At 39.2% G+C, this 24293-nt stretch overlaps 1 protein-coding gene across 1 annotated transcript in view; it reads right to left on the reverse strand.

Moving 5' to 3' along the window:
* Positions 1–1129: 1129 nt before the first annotated feature.
* The window catches only part of FAM186A (family with sequence similarity 186 member A), a gene marked incomplete at its 5' end in the record, with an annotated part of 71875 nt that continues 48711 nt past the window's right edge, over positions 1130–24293 (reverse strand). Inside the window, 3 exons of the mRNA XM_057487873.1 lie at positions 1130–1151; positions 9323–9505; positions 10175–10326. Of these exons, the coding sequence (XP_057343856.1) occupies positions 1130–1151; positions 9323–9505; positions 10175–10326 (357 nt within the window). The remainder of the gene's footprint in view (positions 1152–9322; positions 9506–10174; positions 10327–24293) is intronic.

Below are 24293 nucleotides of genomic sequence, written 5' to 3' on the forward strand. Positions count from 1 at the left end.
GGCTATGGCATTTTGCTGTTTATATCATCTAGTGAGTTAATTTCAACTGTGTTTTGAATATTCAATAATCCTACTTGGTTTTTTGTAATTGTTTATGATTCATTATTGATATCCTCTTTGGGGACATTTATTTGTCTTGTATTCTATTCATTCTTATCATCTATAATAGGTTATTCAGTTTATTGCCTTTCTAATTGTCTAGATGTTTTTCCCTGTATTATTTTCCCTTATGGGTATCAGTTATCTTGGTGGGTAATGGATAGAGAAAGGGGTGGAAGGAATCAAAACCTAGGCCTAGCTTTTGCCTGCCATTCCTAGGGAGTAGGGGGTCCATCTTTGAATATCCTCATGCGTGTTGCTCTCATCAGAAGGCTTTGCCCTTTAGTGAACCTCTCTGTACCTTACTCTAGGCTTTGTTCTTTCTACAAATGTATTTGTCAAGCCCTCTGGATAAAGAGGCGGCCTATAGGAGAAGGTAGGAGGAAACTCTTAGATGCTTGTTGGTTGACCCAGAATTTACTGTTTTTTCACCCTACATCTCAAAAGTATTCCCCTACAAACCTGCTTTTTGGCATTTTGGTAGGGCTGATGGCACAGGCAGTGATCTATTCTGGGCAATATGGTGGATAGAAAAGAGCCCAACTCAAAATTTCTCCCAAATATACTCCTCTTGTTGGGAACCTGGCTCTCCTCTGTCCAGGGCTATTGTTTCCCTTCTTTACCAAATCATAACCACCTTCTAGCCCTCCAGAGATTTCTGCTAGTTTTATTTTCTTTTTCAATATCCATGTATTTTTTATTTCTGAGGCATCTTTGGGTTTGGGATGGGGGAGATAGGACGTGCCACTTTGGCATCATCACATTAGGGGCCACGTGATGTCCCTTTTATGACAGTCCACCCCAGTGTTTGTTGAAGCTTTATGTTTCTAGTTATCTAGAGCAGAAAATATCCTTTCTTGGGTGGTCATGGTAGTAGTCTGGAAATGAAGATGTTTAACATGAAGAACTACCAGCAGAATGTAAAAGCAAAGGATAGACAAACCAGTGTATATGCATGAAAGAGAGAAAAATATACATTTTACAGAAACATTGAAATTTAATTTCAACATGCTTGTGTTTAATTTTACAGTCACTTGGGAATCTTCTTAAACCTGTAAACAAGACAGGAAAATTAATCTTCTTACACATTGCTCTTAAACACATTTGTGGGACTATAGACAATTCATCGGGAAAACAAGAGTGCCTCCAGAACTCACAGTTAAACTAGCAAAATTAATATACAATCCATATTTATAAAAGTCACCTTATTAACAAGGCAATTTGTCTCCAGGACCAAAATTAGGGAGAGCAGTGCTTGGCAATAGCTTATTACTTATTAGATAGTATTCTTATAACTAAGATTTGAATGTAGCCTAAATATTGACAATGTTTGTTATTTCTAGGCATATACTTGTCTGTATAGTCCAAATTTCCTATGAAGAATAGGCATTACATTTGTAACTAAAAAAAATAATATTATTTTAAAGGAATTTTCACAGAGAAATAATCATATAAATACACAAACTTATGCAAATATATTTGCCATAGCATTGTTTGTAATGTTAAAAAATACCCAAATTTATATCAGTAGGAGAACAGTTCAATAAATTATGATAGATCTATACGGTGAATATCAAGCAACAAATAAAAATGGTGTAAATCTATATTAACATAAAAAAGTTTTAAAGAAGGGCTATTAAGTGAAACATAAAGCAGGTTAAAAATATGTCCAATATGAGCGAGTTTTTGCAATCAAAAGGAAAGTGCACAGAAACTTTTGAAAAATATATGCAAGAAGTTGCTACTCCTTCCTAGTAACAAGTAAAAAGTTGAACAAATATAAAAATTAACAACTCCTTTTAGATCCTTCAGAGAAGTGAGGCCCCAGGCAGACCATTGCCCCCCAAATTGGAGAGATAGACAATACAGAGAATCCCAACTTACTGGAGCAGAAACCCACCAGCACACACTTCCACAGTAACTAGTGCTGGTAGAAAACCTAAACTGTAATTGATGAATTGCAGGAGGTTCAGTGTGGACAAGTCTGAGAGTTAAAAACTCCAGAGAGGAAAATTGGCTTAAAGATGGTGGCATGAGAGGGGAGACAGAAACTTCCTCCCCAAACCACATATAATATGAAAATATAGCAAATACAACTGATCCTGAAGGAGCAGCAAGAAAGAAGGCTGCGGCACACTGCCTACACCTGGGGAAAAGAGCAGACCTCACAGAAAAGGGCAATGTACCCAAGCTACGATCCGGTGGAACCCAAGCTGTTCCCCGACCCCAGCTCACCAGTGGGAGGAAGATAAACAGAGCAGGGAGGGGGTGTAGGCCTAAGACTGCTGAACACCCAGCCCTGGAGATCTGCTCTGGGAGCACAAACCTACATTATATGGTGATCTGGAGATTAATGGGGTGGGAAGCTAAGGCAGGTGGAATACTTGGAGAGACTGATATTCCAGCCGCTTGTGGAAAACAGGTAACCACAACCAGCAGCTCTGGGACAAAAGAAATGTGGGCAATCTGAGAGACTTCCTAACAGTGAAAGGGCTGCTAAAGGGGTGAGGATTGCACAGATCTTGCTGCTCAGGAGAAAGGACAGGTAGACAAAATTGTCCAGGTGCACTCAGCCCAGCAGGTTGGGAACTTTTAGGAACTTCAGGCGCTCCATCCCCCTGGCTGGCAACGCAGCTCTGAGGACCGCCCCCCACCATGATACACAGCTTGATGTTCCTTCCTCCTGACCAGCACTGGCTTGCAAAACAGCTGCCCCCATCATTGCGCCAGCCCAGCTGGAGGGCAGTCCTACCTATGGCAGCTACAAGGGTGAAGCACGGAGGCTCCTCCTTATGTGCTTGGCCCAGTGGCCCTGGCAGTGGAGGCAGACACTGTAGCCAGGAAGCAGGAAAGAGCTCTTTCCTCCTGACAGGCATGATGAGCGCCACTCACCTGCAACCCCTGCCATTGCTCCAGGGGCTAAGTAGCTCCAAAGAGTAGAGCATCTGGGCATTAGAGGCCACCACCTACAAATGTGAAATGTTAAAGGAAACTGCTTCAAACCCAAATCCCATAAACACCAGAAAGAGGGCCAAGTGAAACTGAAATCACCAATCTTCCTGAAAGAGATTTCAAAATAAAAGTTATAAACATGCTCACAGAGCTACAGAAAAGTATTCAAGACCTCAAGGAGGAATTTAAGAAAGAAATAGAAACTTTGAAAAATACAGTATCTGAAATGAAACATACAATGGAGGGATTTCAAAGCAGATTAGATGAAGTAGAGGAGACAGTAAATGAAATAGAAATTAGAGAACAGGAATACAAAGAAGCTGAGGCAGACAGAGAAAACAAAGGATCTCTAGGAATGAAAGAATATGGAGAGAACTGTGTGACTAATCCAAACTGAACAATATTCACATTATAGGGGTACCAGAAAAAGAAGAGAGAGAAAAAGAGATAGAAAGTGTCTCTGAGGAGTTAATTGCTGAAAACTTCCCCAGTCTGGGGAAAGAGATAGTCTCTCAGGCCCTGGAGGGGCTCAGATCTCCCAACACAAGGGACCCAAGGAAGACAACACCAAGACATACAATAATTAAAATGGCAAAGATCAAGGATAAGGACAGACTTTTAAAAGTAGCCAGAGAGAGAAAAAAGATCAACTACAAAGGGAAACCCATCAGGCTATCATCAGACTTCTCAACAGAAGGGAGTGGCATGATATATTTAATGCAATGAAGCAGAAGGGCCTCGAACCAAGAGTACTCTACCCAGCAAGATTATCATTTACATTTAAGGCAGGGATTAAAAAATTTCTAGTTAAGCAAAAGTTAAGAGAATTTACCTCCCACAAACTGTCTCTACAGTGTAGATTGGAGAGACGGCTCTAGATGGAAGTGCTCCTAGGGCTAAATAGCTGTCACAAGAGAAAATAAAACCACAGTAAAGGAAGTAGACCAACTAATTACTAAATAAATGCAAAATTAAATGAACTACCCCCAAAGTCAGTCAAGGGATAGCAAAGAGTACAGAGTATGACACCTAATATATAAAGAATGGAGGAGGAAGAAAAAGGAGGAAAAAACCCTTTAGATTGTGTTTGTAATAGCATACTGAGTTATGTTAGACTGTTATGTAGTACAGAAGTTATGCTTGAATATTTGGTAACCACAAATCTAAAACCTGCAATAGAAATAAATACATATCTATCAGTAATCACACTAAATGTAAATGATCTGAATGCACCAATCAAAAGACACAGAGTCACTGAATGTATAAAAAAATAAGACCTGTCTTTATGCTGCTTCCAAGAGACTCACTCAAACCCAAAGACATACACAGACTAAAAGTGACAGGGGGCAAAAAGATATTTCATGCAACTAATAGGCAGATAAAGCAGAAGTTGCAGTACTTGTATCAGATGAAATAGACTTCAAAACAAAGAAAGTAACAAGAGACAAAGGACATTACATAACAGTAAAGGGGTCAACCCAGCAAGATGATTTAACAATTATAAATATCTATACACCCAACATAGGAGTACCTACATTTGTGAAACAAATACTAACAGATTTAAAGGGGTAAATAGAATGCAATGCATTCATTTTAGGAGACTTCAACACACCACGCACTCTGAAGGACAGATAAACCAGACAGAAAATAAGTAAGGACACAGAGGCAGTGAACAACACGTTAAAACAGATGCATCTAACAGCCATCTTCAGAACACTCCACCAAAAAGCAGCAGGATACACATGCTTCTCAAGTGCACATGGAACATTTTCAAGAATAGATCATATACTAGGCCACAAAAAGAGCCTCAGTAAGTTCAAAATGATTGAAATTGTACCAACCAACTTCTCAGATAAAGGTATGAATCTAGAAATATATTATGCAAAAAAAAAAAACTGAAAAAACCCACAAACACATGGAGCCTTAACAACATGCTCATAAATAATCAATGGATCAATAACCAAATAAAAACAGAGATCAAGCAATATAGGGAGACAAATGACAACAATAACTCAATACCGCAAAGTCTGTGGGATGCAGCGAAGACCATGCTAAGAGGGAAGTATATTGCAATACAGGCTTACCTCAGGAAAGAAGAGCAATCCCATATGAGCAGTCTAAGTTCACAATTAATGAAACTAGAAAAAGAAGAACAAATGAGGCCAAAAGTCAATAGATGGAGGGACATAATAAAGATTTGAGCATAAATAAATAAAATCGAGAAAAATAAAACAATAGAAAGAATCCTGAAAGCAGGAGCTGGTTCTTTGAGAAAATAAGCAAAATAGATAAACCCCTAGCCAGACTTATCAAGAAAAAAAGAGAGTCTACTCACATAAACATAATCAGAAATGAGAAAGGAAAAATCATTGTGGACACCACAGAAATACAAAAAATTATGAGAGAATACTATGAAAAATTATATGTAACAAATTGGATAACCTAGAAGAAATGGACAACTTTCTAGAAAAATACAACCTTCTAAGGCTGACCCAGGAAGAAACAGAAAATCTGAATAGACCAATTACCAGCAAAGAAATTGAATTGGTAATCAAAAAACTACCTAAGAACAAAACTCCTGGACCAGATGGTTTCACTGCTGAATTTTAACAAACACTTAGAGAAGACCTAATACCCATCCTCCTTAAAGTTTTCCAAAAAGTAGAAGAGGAGAGAATACTTCCAAACTCATTCTACAAGGCCAACATCACTCTAATACCAAAACTAGGCAAAGACACCACAAAAAAAGAAAATTACACACCAACATCCCTGATGAACATAGATGCAAAAATACTCAACAAAATATTAGCAAACTGAATTCAAAAATACATCAAAAAGATCATCCATCATGATCGAGTAGGATTCATCCCAGGGATGCAAGGATGGTACGACATACGGAAATCTATCAACATCATCCACTACATCAACAAAAAGAAGGACAAAAACCACATGATCATCTCCATAGATGCCGAAAAAGCATTTGACAAAAGTTCAACATCCATTCATGATAAAAAACTCTCAACAAAATGGGTATAGAGGGCAAGTACCTCAACATAATAAAGGCTATATATGACAAACCCACAGCCAACATCATATGTAACAGCAAGAAGCTGAAAGCTTTTCCTTTAAGATCGAGAACAAGGCAAGGATGCCCACTCTCCCCACTTTTATTCAACATAGTTATGGAGGTCCTAGCCACAGCAATCAGACAACACAAATAAAAGGCATCCAGATTGGCAAGGAAGAAGTCAAACTGTCCCTGTTTGCAGATGACATGGTATTGCATAAAAAACCCCTGAAGAATCCACTCCGAAACTACTAGATCTGATATCTGAATTCAGCAAAGTTGTGGGATACAAGATTAATACACAGAAATGTGTTGTATTCTGATACACTAATGAAGAACTAGCAGAAAGAGAAATCAGTAAAACACTTCCATTCACAATTGCATCAAAAAGAATAAAATACCTAGGAATAACCCTAGCCAAGGAAGTGAAAGACCTATACACTGAAAACTACAAGACTCTTTTAAGAGAAATTAAAGAGGACACTAATAAATCAAAATTCATCCCATGCTCTTGGCTAGGAAGAATTAATATTGTCAAAATAGCCATCCTGCCTAAAGCAATCTACAGATTCAAAGCAATCCCTATCAAAATACCTACAGCACTCTTCAATGAACTACAGAAAATAGTTCTAAAATTCATATGGAATGACAAAAGACCCCGAATACCAAAGCAATCTTGAGAAGGAAGAATAAAGCAGGGGGAATTATGCTCCCTGACTTAAAGCTCTACTACAAAGCCAGAGTAATCAAAACAAGTTGGTTCTGGCACAAGAACAGACCTATAGACCAGTTGAACAGAATAGAGAGCCCAGATCTAACCCAAGCATATATGGTCAATTAATATACGATAAAGGAGCCATGGATATACAATGGGGAAATGACAGCCTCTTCAACAGCTGGTGTTGGCAAAACTGGACAGCTACATGTAAGAGAATGAAACTCGATTATTGTCTAACCCCATACACAAAAGTAAACTCAAAATGGATCAAAGACCTGAATGTAAGTCATGAAAGCATAAAACTCTAAGAAAAAAATATAGGCAAAAATCTCTTGGACATAAACATGAGCAACTTCTTCATGAACATATCTCCCCAGGCAAGGGAAACAAAAGCAAAAATGAACAAGTGGGACTATATCAAACTAAAAGGCTTCTGTATAGCAAAGGACGCCATCAGTAGAACAAAAAGATATTGTACAGTATAGGAGAATATATTCGTGAATGACATATCCAATAAGGGATTCACATCCAAGTTATATAAAGAGCTCATGCACCTCAACAAACAGAAAGCAAATAATCCAATTAAAATATGGGCAGAGGAGCTGAACAGACACTTCTCCAAAGAAGAAATTTAGATGGCCAACAGCCACATGAAAAGATGCTTCACATCGCTAATCATCATAGAAATGCAAATTAAAATCACAGTGAGATATCACCTCACACCAGTTAGGATGGCCAACATCCAAAAGACACACACAACAACAAATGTTGGCAAGGATGTGGAGAAAGGAGAACCCTCCTACACTGCTGGTGGGAATGTAAACTAGTTCAACCATTGTGAAAAGCAGTATGGAGGTTCCTCAAAAATCTCAAAATAGAGATACCATTTGATCCAGGAATTCTACTCCTAGGCATTTACCCAAAGAATGCAGGAGCCCAGTTGAAAAAGACTTATGCACCCCTATGTTTATTGCAGCACTATTTACAATAGCCAAGAAATGGAAGCAACCTGTGTCCATCAGTACATGAATGGATAAAGAATATGTGGTACCTATACACAATGGAATATTATTCAGCCATAAGAAGAAAACAAATCCTACTATTTGCAACAACATGGATGGAGCTAGAGGGTATTATGCTTGAAATAAGGCAAACAGAGAAAGACAAGTATCAAATGATTTCACTCATCTGTGGAGTGTAACAACAAAGCAAAAACTGAAGGAACAAAACGGCAGCAGACTCACAGAACCCAAGAATGCACTAACAGCTACCAAAGGGAAAGGGACTGGAGAGGATGAGTGGGAAGGGAGGTATAAGGGGGGAAAAGGGCATTACGATAAGCACACATAATGTAGTGGGTGGGGGGACTCGGGAAGGGCGGTATATACAGAGAGGACAAGTAGTGGTTCTATAGCATCTTACTATGCTGATGGACAGTGACTGTAATGGGGTATGTGGGGGCGCTTGATAGTAGGGGGAGTCTAGTAACCATAATGCTGTTTAAGTAGTTGTACATTAATGATACCAAAAAAAGAAAAAGAAAGTAAATGGATGAGAAAAAAACATTATGCTAATGTTAATTGAAAGAAAGGAGGAGTAGCTATGTTTCAGGCAGAGCAGACTTCAGAACAAGGAAAATTATCAGGGATCAAGAGGGGTATTTCATAATGATAAGGGGTCAGTGCTTCAAGATGACATAATTCTTAATGTTTGCCTAACAACAGAGCATCAAACTATGTGAAGCAAAAGTTAATAGGACTGTAAAGAGAAATAGATGAATCCACTATTATAGTTGACAACTTTACCACTCCTCCATCAGATATGGACAGATCCAGCAGGCTAAAAAAATCTTTAAAGATTTGGTTGAACTCAAGAGCACCATCAATCAACTAGAAATAACTGACATCTCTGTACTACTTTATTCAACAATAGCAGGTTACACATTCTTTTCAAGCTGGCATAGAACAGTCATCCAGATAAACCACATTCTGAGCCATAAAATACACCTTAACAAATTTAGAGAAATCGTACAATGCCTGCTCTCAGATCACAGTGGAATTAAACTAGAAACGATCTCAATCTGGGTGATGGTTTACATGACTGTGTACACAATTCATCAAGCTGTCACACAAAGATGTGTCAGAATTCATCAAGCTGTACACAAAGATGTGTGCATTTTATTTTTTGTACCTAAGTAAAAAAAAGACTAGAAAAACAACAAAGTGGATCTATTTAGTGTTAGATTAGGTTTTGAGGTATTATAACCGTTTTTTTTTCTTCAGTATTCTGATAGTGACATCTGCAGGCCTATGAAGAGAATCAGTAAAAAACTAATGCTGAATTTACCTAGCCTGTTTTATGACTGGTGTGTCTAATCTAACTTCACATCAACCACTCCCTATGCTGTAAGAGAAAGTCAAGTTAGGGAAACAAAAGTTATATGACCAAAGACCTGATTACCGAAGTACTCCCAGTCTTTAACTTACTGTGATTGAATGGATGCAAGAGATTTTCTGAAGGTAGACTGAACATCTAACTGGAGCAGCCTAGGAATATCTGGGTACCCACCCAGCTGGGCCCACAGTGAATGTGTTGATTTCTTCTCTGTTATTGGGTAGCTTGAAGTTGACAGATCAGCATTCCAGATGGCTTTCATTTGATCTTCTTGTCTAGAGAATCAGAGAGCCCTCATTAGAAGCACACCAAACTCTCCTGAGTTCAGTAGCCAACCAAAATGTATGATTTTTACTTTCCCTTTTTTTCACCATCACCCTGTCCTACAGTGCCCTCCCTGGCACAGAGGAACACTTGCTAAGTCCACTTTGAGAAATGGATTAAAACAGCAGAATTTATGGAAATAGTATTTTTATTGTTGAGAGCTGCAATTCTATAACTTCACCTAGTAATTCATTTTAAAACTAGCTTCTTAGCTTCATGGAGTATACAGACCATCTCTGTATTATTTTTTCCCAGCAACAATCTTTTCCCCTTTCTTCCCAAAGCTCTTACCTTCTTTAAAGGAAAGTAATGCTTCTGTGGTTTTTTTCATTGTATATTAAAATAATTTAATTCTTAGGAAGAATCAACTTTTTTTTTTTTTTTTTACAAAACCCACTTCATTTTTTACAATGGAACTCTCAATTAGATGTTAAATACCTAAGTAGAAATATATGTAAATAAACCTCTTGATAAATTAACTAAGAAAATTAATACTCCCTTAGACTTTCTGCTCCACCATATTGTAATTGTGGGTAAGGACATCTCTTGGGAAGAAAAAAAGATTTAGGTCCCACATATCATCCAAAGTAAGTTTAATGTCAATCTTACCTACCACATACCTAAATTTCTTAAATACATCAGACTTTCTGTCCTCTTCTATCAGTAGCTCCAGTAATGGCTGTTGAACAAATTTGCTAGTGGCAGGTATCAGCTTTTTGTTGACGATCAAAGGGATAGGTTGACTAAGATTCAGATTATACATCTTTTGGAGCTAAAATTAGAGAAAAGGGAAACCATGAAAAGAAAGGGTCAGAGTCTTTAGGAAGGTCTTCTGAGCTGGCCCTAGCTAAAGTATGACTCTTCCTTTTCCACTGATTTGCGAATCCTCTTTTCTCCCTTCCTCCAACTACTTCTCAACGTCCATCCCACCTTCGACACACAATTTCAGAGGTAGCAGCTATGATATACAGAAATGTTGGTCCTGCATACGCTCTCTATTCCTAGTCCTCTCATTTCCTAGCTGTGTGACTTTGGGTTAGTTGCTAATTTTATCCTCACTTATAAAACAAAGATAATAAAACAGGGTTGTTAAGAGTTTTATAGATAATATATATAGAAACACTTCATAAATTGTGAAGTACTATACAATGTAATAATAGCTAACATTTATTGATTACTTGCTTAATGTCAGATATTTTCTATATAATAACTTATTTGATATTTTCAACAACCTTGAGGTAAGCAGGTACTGTTATCATTGTCTTACATATGGAGATCTGAAGCTCAGAAAGTTTAAGTGGCTTGCCCAAGGTCTCTTATCTAGTATGTGGTGAAGTTGGTTTGACAATTTGGTAGCAGAACCAACCTCTTGACCACCACCTTGCTTCAGTATAAGAAATTTATTCATTTCTACCCTTTTTTCCCTTTTCCTTTTTCTCCCTTCTTTATGCCTTGATATACCTCATCATCTAGACCCCAGGCAATTAGTCATCCTCTGAAATTCCTTAGACATTGTGAATTCTGTTGGACAGCTCATGACACTACCAACTCATCTTGCTTTAGACCATCTACACTGGCCATATTATCCAAGCCAAAAGCTGTCAAAAATATTCACTTTTTTGTCAAAGAGCTTTAATATGTAAAATGTAACTATTCTAGAAAATTCAGAATATGTTTAATTTAGATCAGGCTATGATAAGTCTCTCTATACCTTCTAAAATAGCAAGAAAACTAATTTTATAAATTAATTTAGTAAAATAAAAGGATATATATGGGAGCTTCTTGGGGAAAAAGAGTGGAGTAGGATGCAAGGCAGAAACCTCCTCCCACATGTATACCAAGGAAGCAACTACAGCAAATACAACCAATCCTGAAAATGACCTGCAGACCACCTACATCTGGTGAAGAGAAGGGTAAAGTGTCAGAGCAATGATCAATCGGAACCCCAGCCCTTCCCCCATCCCACCCACAAGCTGGAAGAAGAGGAATGGAGTGGGGAGGGGATAAGCACTCAGGAACTCTGGACACCTAGCCCTAGAGATAAGCTCTGGGAACATGAGTCCACACTGCATTGGGTTCTGGTGATTAGCAGAGCTGGACACAAGGAGAGTTGGAGCATTCTGGGAGGCTGAGACTCCAGATGCTTGTGGAGGACAGGCAGATAAGACCCAAAACAGAGGTGGCAGTTTGAAAGATTTGCCAGCAGTGGGAAGGGTGCCAGAGGATTGAAGGTTGGATGGAGCTCTCTGTACAGGAGAAAGAGCAGAGGGATGATACTTCCACAGCTCTCTCTCAGCCCAAAAGTTTGGGCACTCTCAGGATTCCCAAATGCTCTCCACCCTCCTTGCTAGTGGCTCAGCCAGAGGCATTTCCCTGCACTAATGCCCACCCACCTGCTTGGTCGACCCAGAAGCATTGGACTTTGCTGCCTGGCAGGTAGAGGGATGCTTTCCTAGCTTTCTTGACCCTGTCTCAGCCTAACTAGGGAGGTACCTGCAGGAGCCAGCTCTGAGAGCTCCTTCCTCCTTCTTCCTTGCACCTGCACAGCCTGCCACTGATTGAGTCACTACAGCTGCTATAGTTGACCTGCCCTAGAGCCACACAACCACCCTGCCCACCCCATTAACCTATCAGCCCTGCCATTATGGAGGAGGAGCCACAGCTCTGATCACAAAGGGCTGGCTATGGCAAACTGCCATCAGTGGCAGACTGAGACCACTGTTGAGAGACAGAAAGGTGGCCCTGCCCATTGCCATCCAGCAGCAACTAGGGCTCCACAGCAAAGAAGAACTAGGCACTGGAGAGTAGAGTCTTGAAAAAGCCACTCAGAGCTGAAGAATACAGAAGCTAAAATGAAATATACAATGGAGGGGATGAATAATAGGTTACTGCAAGTAGAGGACACAGTCAATAAGATGAAATTAGAGAACAGGAACACAAATGAAGCTGAATAAAGAGAGGAAAAAGAGTCTCTAGAAACAAGAGGATGCTAAGAGGGGTGTATGGCAGCTCCAAAAGAAACAATACTTGCTTAATAGGGGTACCAAAAACACAAAGGGGTAGAAAGTCTCTGATGAAATAATTGTTAAAAACTTCCCCAATCTGGGGAAGGAAGTAGACACTCACTTCTTAGAAACACAGAGAGCCCCTAACAAAAGGAGCCCCAGGAAGGCAACACCAAGACATATAATAATTGAAGTGACAAAGATTAAGGATAAGGAGAGAGTACTGAAAGCAGTCAGAGAAAGAAAAAATATTATAAGGGAAACCCCATCAGGCTATCAGCAGACTTCTTAGCAGAAATTTTACAGGGCAGAAGGGAGTGGCATGAAATATTTATGTATTAAAACACAAGAACCTTCAATTAAGAATCCTCTACCTAGCAAGATTATCATTCAAATTTGAAGGAGAGATTAAATCTCCCCAGAGAAATGAAAGCTAAAGGAATTTACAACCACTAAACCAGTATCACAGGATATGTGAAAGGAACTTCTGTAGATGGAAATGTTATTAAACCTAAATAGTTTTACCAGTGAAAATAAACCCACAGTAAAAGTAGTAGACTTATGAAGCAAGTATGAAATTAAAAAACAAAAGGAGTAAAACCAACTGTACACAAAATTAGCCAAAAGATACACAAAAATGCAGATTGTGACATGTAATACATAAAGTATGGAAGAGGAAGAGAAGAAAAATAAGTACTTTTAGATTGTGTTTGAAATAGAGCAATCATCCCCTTGATATAGACTGTTTCATAGCAAGGGAAGCTATCCTTGAACCTTATGGTAATCATAAACCTAAAGCCTACAATACACAAAAAATTGAAAAAGAGAAATCCAATCACAACACTAAAGAAAACCAAGTAACAAAAGAAGAGTGTGAGAGAAGAAGAAAGAAACAGGAACTACAAAAAACAATCAGAAAACAATAATAAAATGGCAATAAATATATACCATCAATAATTACCTTAAATGTAAATGGACTGAATGCACCACTCAAAAGACATAGGGTGGCAGAATGGATAAAAAAACAAAACCCATCTGTATGCTGCCTTAAGAGAGTCATTTTGGACCCAAAGACATACATAGACTGAAAGTGAAGGAATGGGAAAAAGATATTCCAAGCAAATAATGAGAAAAACAGTAGGAGTAGCAGTACTTATGTCAGACAAAATTGATTTTAAAGCACAGAAAGTAACAAGAGACAAAGAAGGACATTACATAATGAAGGGGTTAGTTCAACAAGAGGATATAACCATTATAAATGTCTATGCACCCAACATAGGAGTCCCTAAAAACACAAACCAAATACTAACAGAATTAAAGGAGGAACTAGATTGAAACTCAATGATTTTAGGGAACTTTAACATACCACTCACATCAATAGATCAACTAGACAGTATATAAATAAGGAAAGAGAGGCACTGAGCACTTTAGATCAGATAGTCTTAACAGATATCTGTAACATTCCACCCTAAAGCAGCAGGATAAACATTTTCTCAAGTACACATGGAATGTTCTCCAGAATAGATCACATACTAGGCCTCAAAAAGAGCCTCAATAAATTAGAAAGTATTGAAATTGTATCAAGCAACTTCTCAGACAAAAATAGTATGAAACTAGAAATAAATTACACAAAAAACTGCAAAAAAGCCTATGAACACATGGAGGCAAATCAGCATGCTTCTAAATAATCAATTGATCAATGAATAAATTAAAACAAATCAAGCAATACATGGAGACAAATGAAAACCAAAATAAAAAAGTCTAAAATTTTTGGGACACTGCAAAAGCAGTTCTAAGAGGAAAGTACACAGCAATACAGGCCAACCTTAAGAAATAAGAACAATCCCAAATAAACAGTCTAAACTCATAATTAAAGAATGAAACACAAAGTCAGTAGGAGGGACATAATGAAATCACAGCAGAAATAAGTAAAATACAGAAGAATAAAACAATAGAAAAATCAATGAAACCAAGAGTTGGTTCTTTGAGAAGATAAACAAAATAGACAAATCCCTAGCCAGACTTATCAAGAAAAAAAGAGAAAATACACAAATAAAAAAATCAGAACTGAAAAAGGAATAGTCACAAAGGATACCCTAGAAATACAAAGAATTATTAGAAAATTCTATGAAAAATTATGTGCCAATAAATTGGACAACCTAGAAGAAATAGACAAATTTCTAGAAAAATACATCCTTCCTAGATAGACTCAGGAAGAAACAGAGAATCTGAACAGACCAGTTGCCAGTAGTGAAATTGAACTGGTAATCCAAAAACTGCCAACAATGTCCATGACCAGATGGCTTTACAGCTGAATTCTATCATTTAAAGAAGAGCTAATACCCGTCCTTCTGAAAGTATTCCAAAATGTAGAAGAGGAGTGAATACTTGCAAACTCATTCTATGAGGCCAGCATCATTCCAGTACCAAAACCAAGGACACTACAAAAAAAAATGAGAAATTGTAGACCAATATCCCTGATGAACATAGATGCAAAAATGCTCAACAAAATATTAGGAAACCAAATTCAAAAATACATCAAAAGATAGTTTCAAGATGGTGGCGTGAGAGGTGAGAGAGAGAACTCCTCCCAAAACTGCATATAGAACGAAAATATAGTTAATACAACTAATCCTAAAACAACAACAGGAAAGAGGGCTGCGCCAGACTGCATACACCTGGAGAACAGGGCAGACCTCACGAAACAGGGTAATGTACCAAATGGAAACCAAGCACTTCCCCCACCCCAGCTCACTAGTGGGAGGAAGAGGAATGGAGTGGGTAGCAGGAGGAAGCCTAGGACTGCTGAACACGTAGCCCTGGAAATCTGCTTTGGAGCACAAACCTACATTGTGTGGTGCTCTGGAGGTTGGTATGGTTGGGGATCTGGGACAGGCATAGTGCTTGAGAGACTGAGATTCTGGCGATTTGTGGAAGACAGGGTTCCACATCCAGCCGCTCTGGGACAAAGGAAAGGCAGGCAGTCTGAGAGGCTTCCTAGCAGTGAGAAGGCTGCTGAAGGGGCGGGGTTTGCACAGAGCTTGCTGCATGGGAGAAGGGGTCCATCAGTAGATGAATGGATAAAGAAGATGTGGTACATATACACAATGGAATATTATTCAGCCATAAGAAGAAAACAAATCCTACCATTTGCAACAACATGGATAGAACTAGAGTGTATTATGCTCAGTGAAATAAGCCAGGTGGAGAAAGACAATTACCAAATGATTTCACTCATCTGTGGAGCATAAGAACAAAGCAATAAGTGAAGGAAAAAAACAGCAGCAGACTCACAGAACTCAAGAATGGACTAACAATTGTCAAAGGGAAAGGGACTGGGGGAAGGGGGTGTGTGGGAAGGGAGGGAGAAGGGGAATTAGGGGCATTACGATTCACACACATAATGTAGTGGCAGGGGGATGGGGAAGGCAGTATAGCACAGAGAAGACAAGTAGTGATTCTATCATGTCACATAATTACCATTTATTTTTGTGATGAGAATTAAGTGATTCTATAGCATCTTACTATGCTGATGGACAGTGACTGTAATGTCCACTTTCACTACTTTTATTCAACATAGAATTTGAAGTCCTTGCCATGGCAATCATACAAGATAAGGAGATAAAAGGCATCCAAATTGGTAAAGAAGAAATTAAACTGTAACTATTTGCAGATGGCAGGTTATTGTATATAGAAAACCTTAAAGATTCCACCAAAAAAACTATTAGAACTAATAACTGGATTCAGCAAAGTTTCAGGATAGAAAATTTATACACAGAAATCTGTTGTATTCCTATAAACAAACTAGTTTGTTAACTAGCAGAAAGAGAAATCAGGAAAACAATTCCATTTACAACTACATAAAAAAAGATTAAAATACCTAGGAATAAACCTAAGTAGGAAGTGAAAGACCTGTACTCTGAAAACTATAAGACACTCATGAGAGAAATGAAAAGAACACACAAATAAATGAAAGTCTATCCCATGCTCATGCATAGAAAGAATTAATATTGTCAAAATGGCCATCCTCCCCAAAGCAATTTACAGATTCAATGCAATCCCACTCAAAATACCAATGGCATTTTTCAATGAACTAGAACACGTAGTTCTAAAATTCATATGGAACCACAAAAGACCCTGAATAGCCAAAGCAATCCTGAGAAAGAAGAACAAACCTGGAGGGATAACACTCTCTGACTTAAAGCTATACTACAAAGCTACAGTAATCAAAACAATATGGTGCTGGCACAAGAACAGACCCATAGATCAATGGAACAGAATAGAGAGCCCAGATGTAAACCCACACACATATGGTCAATTAACATACAGTAAGGGAGCCATGAATATACAATGGGGAAAGACAGTCTCTTCAGTAACTGGTGTGGGAAAAACTGGACAGCTTAGAGAATGAAACTGGATTATTGTCTAACTTCATGCACAAAAGGAAATTTGAAATTAGTCAAAGACCTGAAGATAAGACAAGCTCTCAGAGGAAAACATAGGCAAAAATCTCTTTACACAATTTTTTCCTGGACACATCTCCTCAGGTAAGAGAAACAAAATAAAAAATTAACAAGCAGGACTACATCAAACTAAAAAGCTTCTGTATGGCAAAGGACACCATCAGCAGAACAAAAAGGCAACCTACAGTATTGGAGAATATATTTGTAAATGACATATCCAATAAAGGGTTAACATCCAAAATATATAAAGAACTCATATGCGTCAACACCAAGAAAACAAATAATGCAATTCTAAAATGGGCACAGGACCTGAACAGATATTTCTCCAAAGAAGAAATACAGGTGGCCAACAGGAACATGAAAAGATGCTCCACATCAGGGATATGCAAATCAAAACCACAGTGAGATATCACCTCAAACCATTTAGAATGGCCACCATCCAAAAGACAAGGTATAACAAGTGAGGATGCTGACAAAAGTGAACCCTCTTACACTGTTGGTGGGAATGTCAATTGGTGCAGCCACTGTGGAAAGCAGTATGATTCCTCAAAAAACTAAAAATAGAAATATCATTTGCTCCAGCAATTCCACTTCTAGGAATATACCAAGAAAACAAAATCCCTGATTCAAATAGACATATGCATGCCTATTTTATCACTACATTATTTACAATAGCCAAGACATGGAAGCAACCGAAGTGTCCATCAGTAGATGAATGGATAAAGAAGAGGTGGTACACATACAGTATGGAATATTATTCGGCCTTAAAAAAGAGAAATCCGAGAGGGGTGGAAGATGGCGGCGTGAGTAGAGCAGCGGAAATCTCCTCCCAAAACCACATATATCTATGAAAATATAACAAAGACAAGCCTTCCTAGAATAAAGACCAGAGGACACAGGACAATATCCAGACCACATCCGCACCTGAGAGAACCCAGCGCCTCGCGAAGGGGGTAAGATACAAGCCCCGGCCCCGCGGGAGCTGAGCGCCCCTCCCCCCAGCTCCCGGCGGGAGAAGAGCAGGCAGAGCGGGAGGGAGACGGAGCACAGGGCTGCTGAACACCCAGCCCCAGCCATCCGGGCCAGAGTGCAGGGCGCTCGATACTAGGAAAACAGGGCAGCAATAACAGTGAGCAGGCACTGGAGGCTGGGCGACAGAGGACATAAGAAAAGCGCGCGACCATTTTTTTTTTGCTTTTTTGCTGTTTTGTTTTGGCGAGCGCTTTTTGGAAGTCTTAAAGGGGTAGGGACCCCAATACTAGGAAAACAGGGCAGCAAGAACAGTGAGCAGGCACTGGAGGCTGGGCGACAGAGGACATAAGAAAAGCGCGCGACCATTTTTTTTTTTGCTTTTTTGCTGTTTTGTTTTGGCGAGCGCTTTTTGGAAGTCTTAAAGGGATAGGGACCCCAATACTAGGGAAACAGGGCAGAAAGACCGGTGAGCAGAGGCCTGAGGCTGGCACCGGAGAATAAAGACAAACGAACGACCACCCTTTTTTTTTTTTTTTTTTTTAATTAAAAACTTTTTTTTTTTTTAATTAAAAAAATTTTTTTTTTCTTTTTTTTTTTTTGGTGGGCGTTGTTTTGTTCTGGCGGGTGCTTTTTGGAAGTCTTAAAGGGGCAGGGCGGGTCACTTAATCCAGAGGTAGGGAATCCGGGATCTCTGGGCACCCTAAGCCCTGGGCTGCAGGGAGCAGGGAGGCCCCTTACGGAGATAAATAGCCTCCCAGCAGCTCCTGCTCCAACGCGACTCCACCATTTTGGAGTAGCTGCCCGAGCCAGGCCACGCCCACAGCAACAGCAGAGATTAACTCCATAGCAGCCGGGCAGGAAGCAGAAGCCCTGTCTGCGCGCAGCTGCGCAGCACAAGCCACTAGAGGTCGCTGTTCTCCCAGGAGAGGAGGGCCACAAACCAACAAGAAAGGAAGTCCTTCCAGCCGTCACTCGTCCCAGTTCTGCAGACTATTCCTATCACCATGAAAAGGCAAAGCTACAGGCAGACAAAGATCACAGAGACAACACCAGAGAAGGAGACAGACCTAACCAGTCTCCCTGAAAAAGAATTCAAAATAAGAATCATAAACATGCTGACAGAGATGCAGAGAAATACGCAAGAGAAATGGGATGAAGTCCGGAAGGAGATCACAGATGCCAGAAAGGAGATCGCAGAAATGAAACAAACTCTGGAAGGGTTTATAAGCAGAATGGATAGAATGCAAGAGGCCATTGATGGAACTGAAATCAGAGAACAGGAACGCATAGAAGCTGACATAGAGAGAGACAAAAGGATCTCCAGGAATGAAACAATATTAAGAGAACTGTGTGACCAATCCAAAAGGAACAATATCCGTATTATAGGGGTCCCAGAAGAAGAAGAGAGAGGAAAAGAGATGGAAAGTATCTTAGAAGAAATAATTGCTGAAAACTTCCCCACACTGGGGGAGGAAGTAATCGAACAGACCACGGAAATACACAGAACCCCCAACAGAAAGGATCCAAGAAGGGCAACACCAAGACACATAATAATTAAAATGGCAAAGATCAAGGACAAGGAAAGAGTGTTAAAGGCAGCTAGAGAGAAAAAGGTCACCTATAAAGGGAAACCCATCAGGCTAACGTCAGATTTCTCAACAGAAACCCTACAGGCCAGAAGAGAATGGCATGATATATTTAATACAATGAAACAGAAGGGCCTTGAACCAAGGATACTGTATCCAGCACGACTATCATTCAAATATGACGGTGGGATTAAACAATTCCCAGACAAACAAAAGCTGAGGGAATTTGCTTTCCACAAACCACCTCTACAGAACATCTTACAGGGACTGCTCTAGATGGGAGCACTCCTAGAAAGAGCACAGCACAAAACACCCAACATATGAAGAATCGAGGAGGAGGAACAAGAAGGGAGAGAAGAAAAGAATCTCCAGATAGTGTATATAACAGCTCAATAAGCGAGCTAAGTTAGGCAGTAAGATACTAAAGAGGCTAACCTTGAACCTTTGGTAACCACGAATTTAAAGCCTGCAATGGCAATAAGTACATATCTTTCAATAGTCACCCTAAATGTTAATGGGTTGAATGCACCAATCAAAAGACACAGAGTAACAGAATGGATAAAAAAGCAAGACCCATCTATATGCTGCTTACAAGAAACTCACCTCAAACCCAAAGACATGTACAGACTAAAAGTCAAGGGATGGAAAAACATATTTCAAGCAAACAACAGTGAGAAGAAAGCAGGGGTTGCAGTACTAATATCAGACAAAATAGACTTCAAAACAAAGAAAGTAACAAGAGATAAAGAAGGACACTACATAATGATAAAGGGCTCAGTCAAACAAGAGGATATAACCATTCTAAATATATATGCACCCAACACAGGAGCACCAGCATATGTGAAACAAATACTAACAGAACTAAAGGGGGATATAGACTGCAATGCATTCATCCTAGGAGACTTCAACACACCACTCACCCCAAAGGATAGATCCACTGGGCAGAAAATAAGTAAGGACACGGAAGCACTGAACAACACAGTAGAGCAGATGTACCTAATAGACATCTATAGAACTCTACATCCAAAAGCAGCGGGATATACATTCTTCTCAAGTGCACATGGAACATTCTCCAGAATAGACCACATACTAGGCCACAAAAAGAGCCTCAGAAAATTCCAAAAGATTGAAATCCTACCAACCAACTTTTCAGACCACAAAGGCATAAAACTAGAAATAAACTGTACAAAGAAAGCAAAGAGGCTCACAAACACATGGAGGCTTAACAACACGCTCCTAAATAATCAATGGATCAATGACCAAATCAAAATGGAGATCCAGCAATATATGGAAACAAATGACAACAACAACACTAAGCCCCAACTTCTATGGGACACAGCAAAAGCAGTCTTAAGAGGAAAGTATATAGCAATCCAAGCATATTTAAAAAAGGAAGAGCAATCCCAAATGAATGGTCTAATGTCACAATTATCGAAATTGGAAAAAGAAGAACAGATGAGACCTAAGGTCAGCAGAAGGAGGGACATAATAAAGATCAGAGAAGAAATAAATAAAATTGAGAAGAATAAAACAATAGCAAAAATCAATGAAACCAAGAGCTGGTTCTTCGAGAAAATAAACAAAATAGATAAGCCTCTAGCCAGACTTATTAAGAAGAAAAGAGAGTCAACACAAATCAACAGTATCAGAAACGAGAAAGGAAAAATCACGACGGACACCAAGGAAATGCAAAGAATTATTGGAGAATACTATGAAAACCTATATGCTAACAAGCTGGGAAACCTAGGAGAAATGGACAACTTCCTAGAAAAATATAACCTTCCAAGATTGACCCAGGAAGAAACATAAAATCTAAACAGACCAATAACCAGCAACGAAATTGAAGCGGTAATCAAAAAACTACCAAAGAACAAAACCCCCGGGCCAGATGGATTTACCTCGGAATTTTATCAGACATACAGGGAAGACATAATACCCATTCTCCTTAGAGTTTTCCAAAAAATAGAGGAGGAGGGGATACTCCCAAACTCATTCTATGAAGCTAACATCACCCTAATACCAAAACCAGGCAAAGACCCCACCAAAAAAGAAAACTACAGACCAATATCCCTGATGAAAGTAGATGCAAAAATACTCAACAAAATATTAGCAAACCGAATTCAAAAATACATCAAAAGGATCATACACCATGACCAAGTGGGATTCATCCCAGGGATGCAAGGATGGTACAACATTCGAAAGTCCATCAACATCATCCACCACATCAACAAAAAGAAAGACAAAAACCACATGATCATCTCCATAGATGCTGAAAAAGCATTTGACAAAGTTCAACATCCATTCATGTTAAAAACTCTCAGCAAAATGGGAATAGAGGGCAAGTACCTCAACATAATAAAGGCCATCTATGATAAACCCACAGCCAACATTATATTGAACAGCAAGAAGCTGAAAGCATTTCCGCTGAGATTGGGAACTAGACAGGGATGCCCACTCTCTCCACTGTTATTTAACATAGTACTGGAGGTCCTAGCCACGGCAATCAGACAAAATAAAGAAATACAAGGAATCCAGATTGGTAAAGAAGAAGTTAAACTGTCACTATTTGCAGATGACATGATACTGTACATAAAAAACCCTAAAGACTCCACCCCAAAACTACTAGAACTGATATCGGAATACAGCAAAGTTGCAGGATACAAAATCAACACACAGAAATCTGTGGCTTTCCTATATACTAACAATGAACGAACAGAAAGAGAAATCAGGAAAACAACTCCATTCACAATTGCATCAAAAAAAATAAAATACCTAGGAATAAACCTAACCAAAGAAGTGAAAGACTTATACTCTGAAAACTACAAGTCACTCTTAAGAGAAATTAAAGGGGACACTAACAGATGGAAACTCATCCCATGCTCGTGGCTAGGAAGAATTAATATCGTCAAAATGGCCATCCTGCCCAAAGCAATATACAGATTTGATGCAATCCCTATGAAACTACCAGCAACATTCTTCAATGAACTGGAACAAATAATTCAAAAATTCATATGGAAACACAAAAGACCCTGAATAGCCAAAGCAATCCTGAGAAAGAAGAATAAAGTAGGGGGGATCTCACTCCCCAACTTCAAGCTCTACTATAAAGCCATAGTAATCAAGACAATTTGGTACTGGCACAAGAGCAGAGCCACAGACCAATGGAACAGACTAGAGAATCCAGACATTAACCCAGACATATATGGTCAATTAATATTTGATAAAGGAGCCATGGACATACAATGGCGAAATGACAGTCTCTTCAACAGGTGGTGCTGGCAAAACTGGACAGCTACATGTAGGAGAATGAAACTGGACCATTGTCTAACCCCATATACAAAAGTAAACTCAAAATGGATCAAAGACCTGAATGTAAGCCATGAAACCATTAAACTCTTGGAAGAAAACATAGGCGAAAACCTCTTAGACATAAACATGAGTGACCTCTTCTTGAACATATCTCCCCGGGCAAGGAAAACAACAGCAAAAATGAGTAAGTGGGACTATATTAAGCTGAAAAGCTTCTGTACAGCAAAAGACACCATCAATAGAACAAGAAGGATCCCTACAATATGGGAGAATATATTTGAAAATGACACATCCGATAAAGGCTTGACGTCCAGAATATATAAGGAGCTCACACGCCTCAACAAACAAAAAACAAATAACCCAATTAAAAAATGGGCAGAGGAACTGAACAGACAGTTCTCCAAAAAAGAAATACAGATGGCCAACAGACACATGAAAAGATGCTCCACATCGCTAATTATCAGAGAAATGCAAATTAAAACTACAATGAGGTATCACCTCACACCAGTAAGGATCGCCACCATCCAAAAGACAAACAACAACAAATGTTGGCGAGGCTGTGGAGAAAGGGGAACCCTCCTACACTGCTGGTGGGAATGTAAGTTAGTTCAACCATTGTGGAAAGCAGTATGGAGGTATATCAAAATGCTCAAAACAGACTTACCATTTGACCCAGGAATTCCACTCCTAGGAATTTACCCTAAGAACGCAGCAATCAAGTTTGAGAAAGACAGATGCACACCTATGTTTATTGCAGCACTATTTACAATAGCCAAGAATTGGAAGCAACCTAAATGTCCATCAATAGATGAATGGATAAAGAAGATGTGGTACATATACACAATGGAATACTACTCAGCCATAAGAAAAGGGCAAATCCAATCATTTGCAGCAACATGGATGGAGCTGGAGGGTATTATGCTCAGTGAAACAAGCCAAGCGGAGAAAGAGAAATACCAAATGATTTCACTTATCTGTGGAATATAAGAACAAAGGAAAAACTGAAGGAACAAAACAGCACCAGAATCACAGAACTCAACAATGGACTAACAGGTACCAAAGGGAAAGGGACTGGGGAGGATGGGTGGGTAGGGAGGGATAAGGGGGGGGAGAAGTAGGGGGGTATTAAGATTAACATGCATGTGGGGGTAGGAGAAAAGGGAGGGCTGTACAACACAGAGAAGGCAAGTAGTGATTCTACAACATTTTGCTATGCTGATGAACAGTGACTGTAAAGGGGTTTATAGGGGAGACCTGGTATAGGGGAGAGCCTAGTAAACATAATATTCGTCATGTAAGTGTAGATTAGTGATACCAAAACCAAAGCAAAAAAAAAAAAAAAAAAAAAGGGCAGTTCCTGTGTGGTAACCTCCAACGAGTTCTACACAAGGGTATAAAGGGCAT

This window comes from Manis pentadactyla, chromosome 10, assembly GCF_030020395.1.
Source record: "Manis pentadactyla isolate mManPen7 chromosome 10, mManPen7.hap1, whole genome shotgun sequence".
Taxonomy (NCBI): domain Eukaryota; kingdom Metazoa; phylum Chordata; class Mammalia; order Pholidota; family Manidae; genus Manis; species Manis pentadactyla.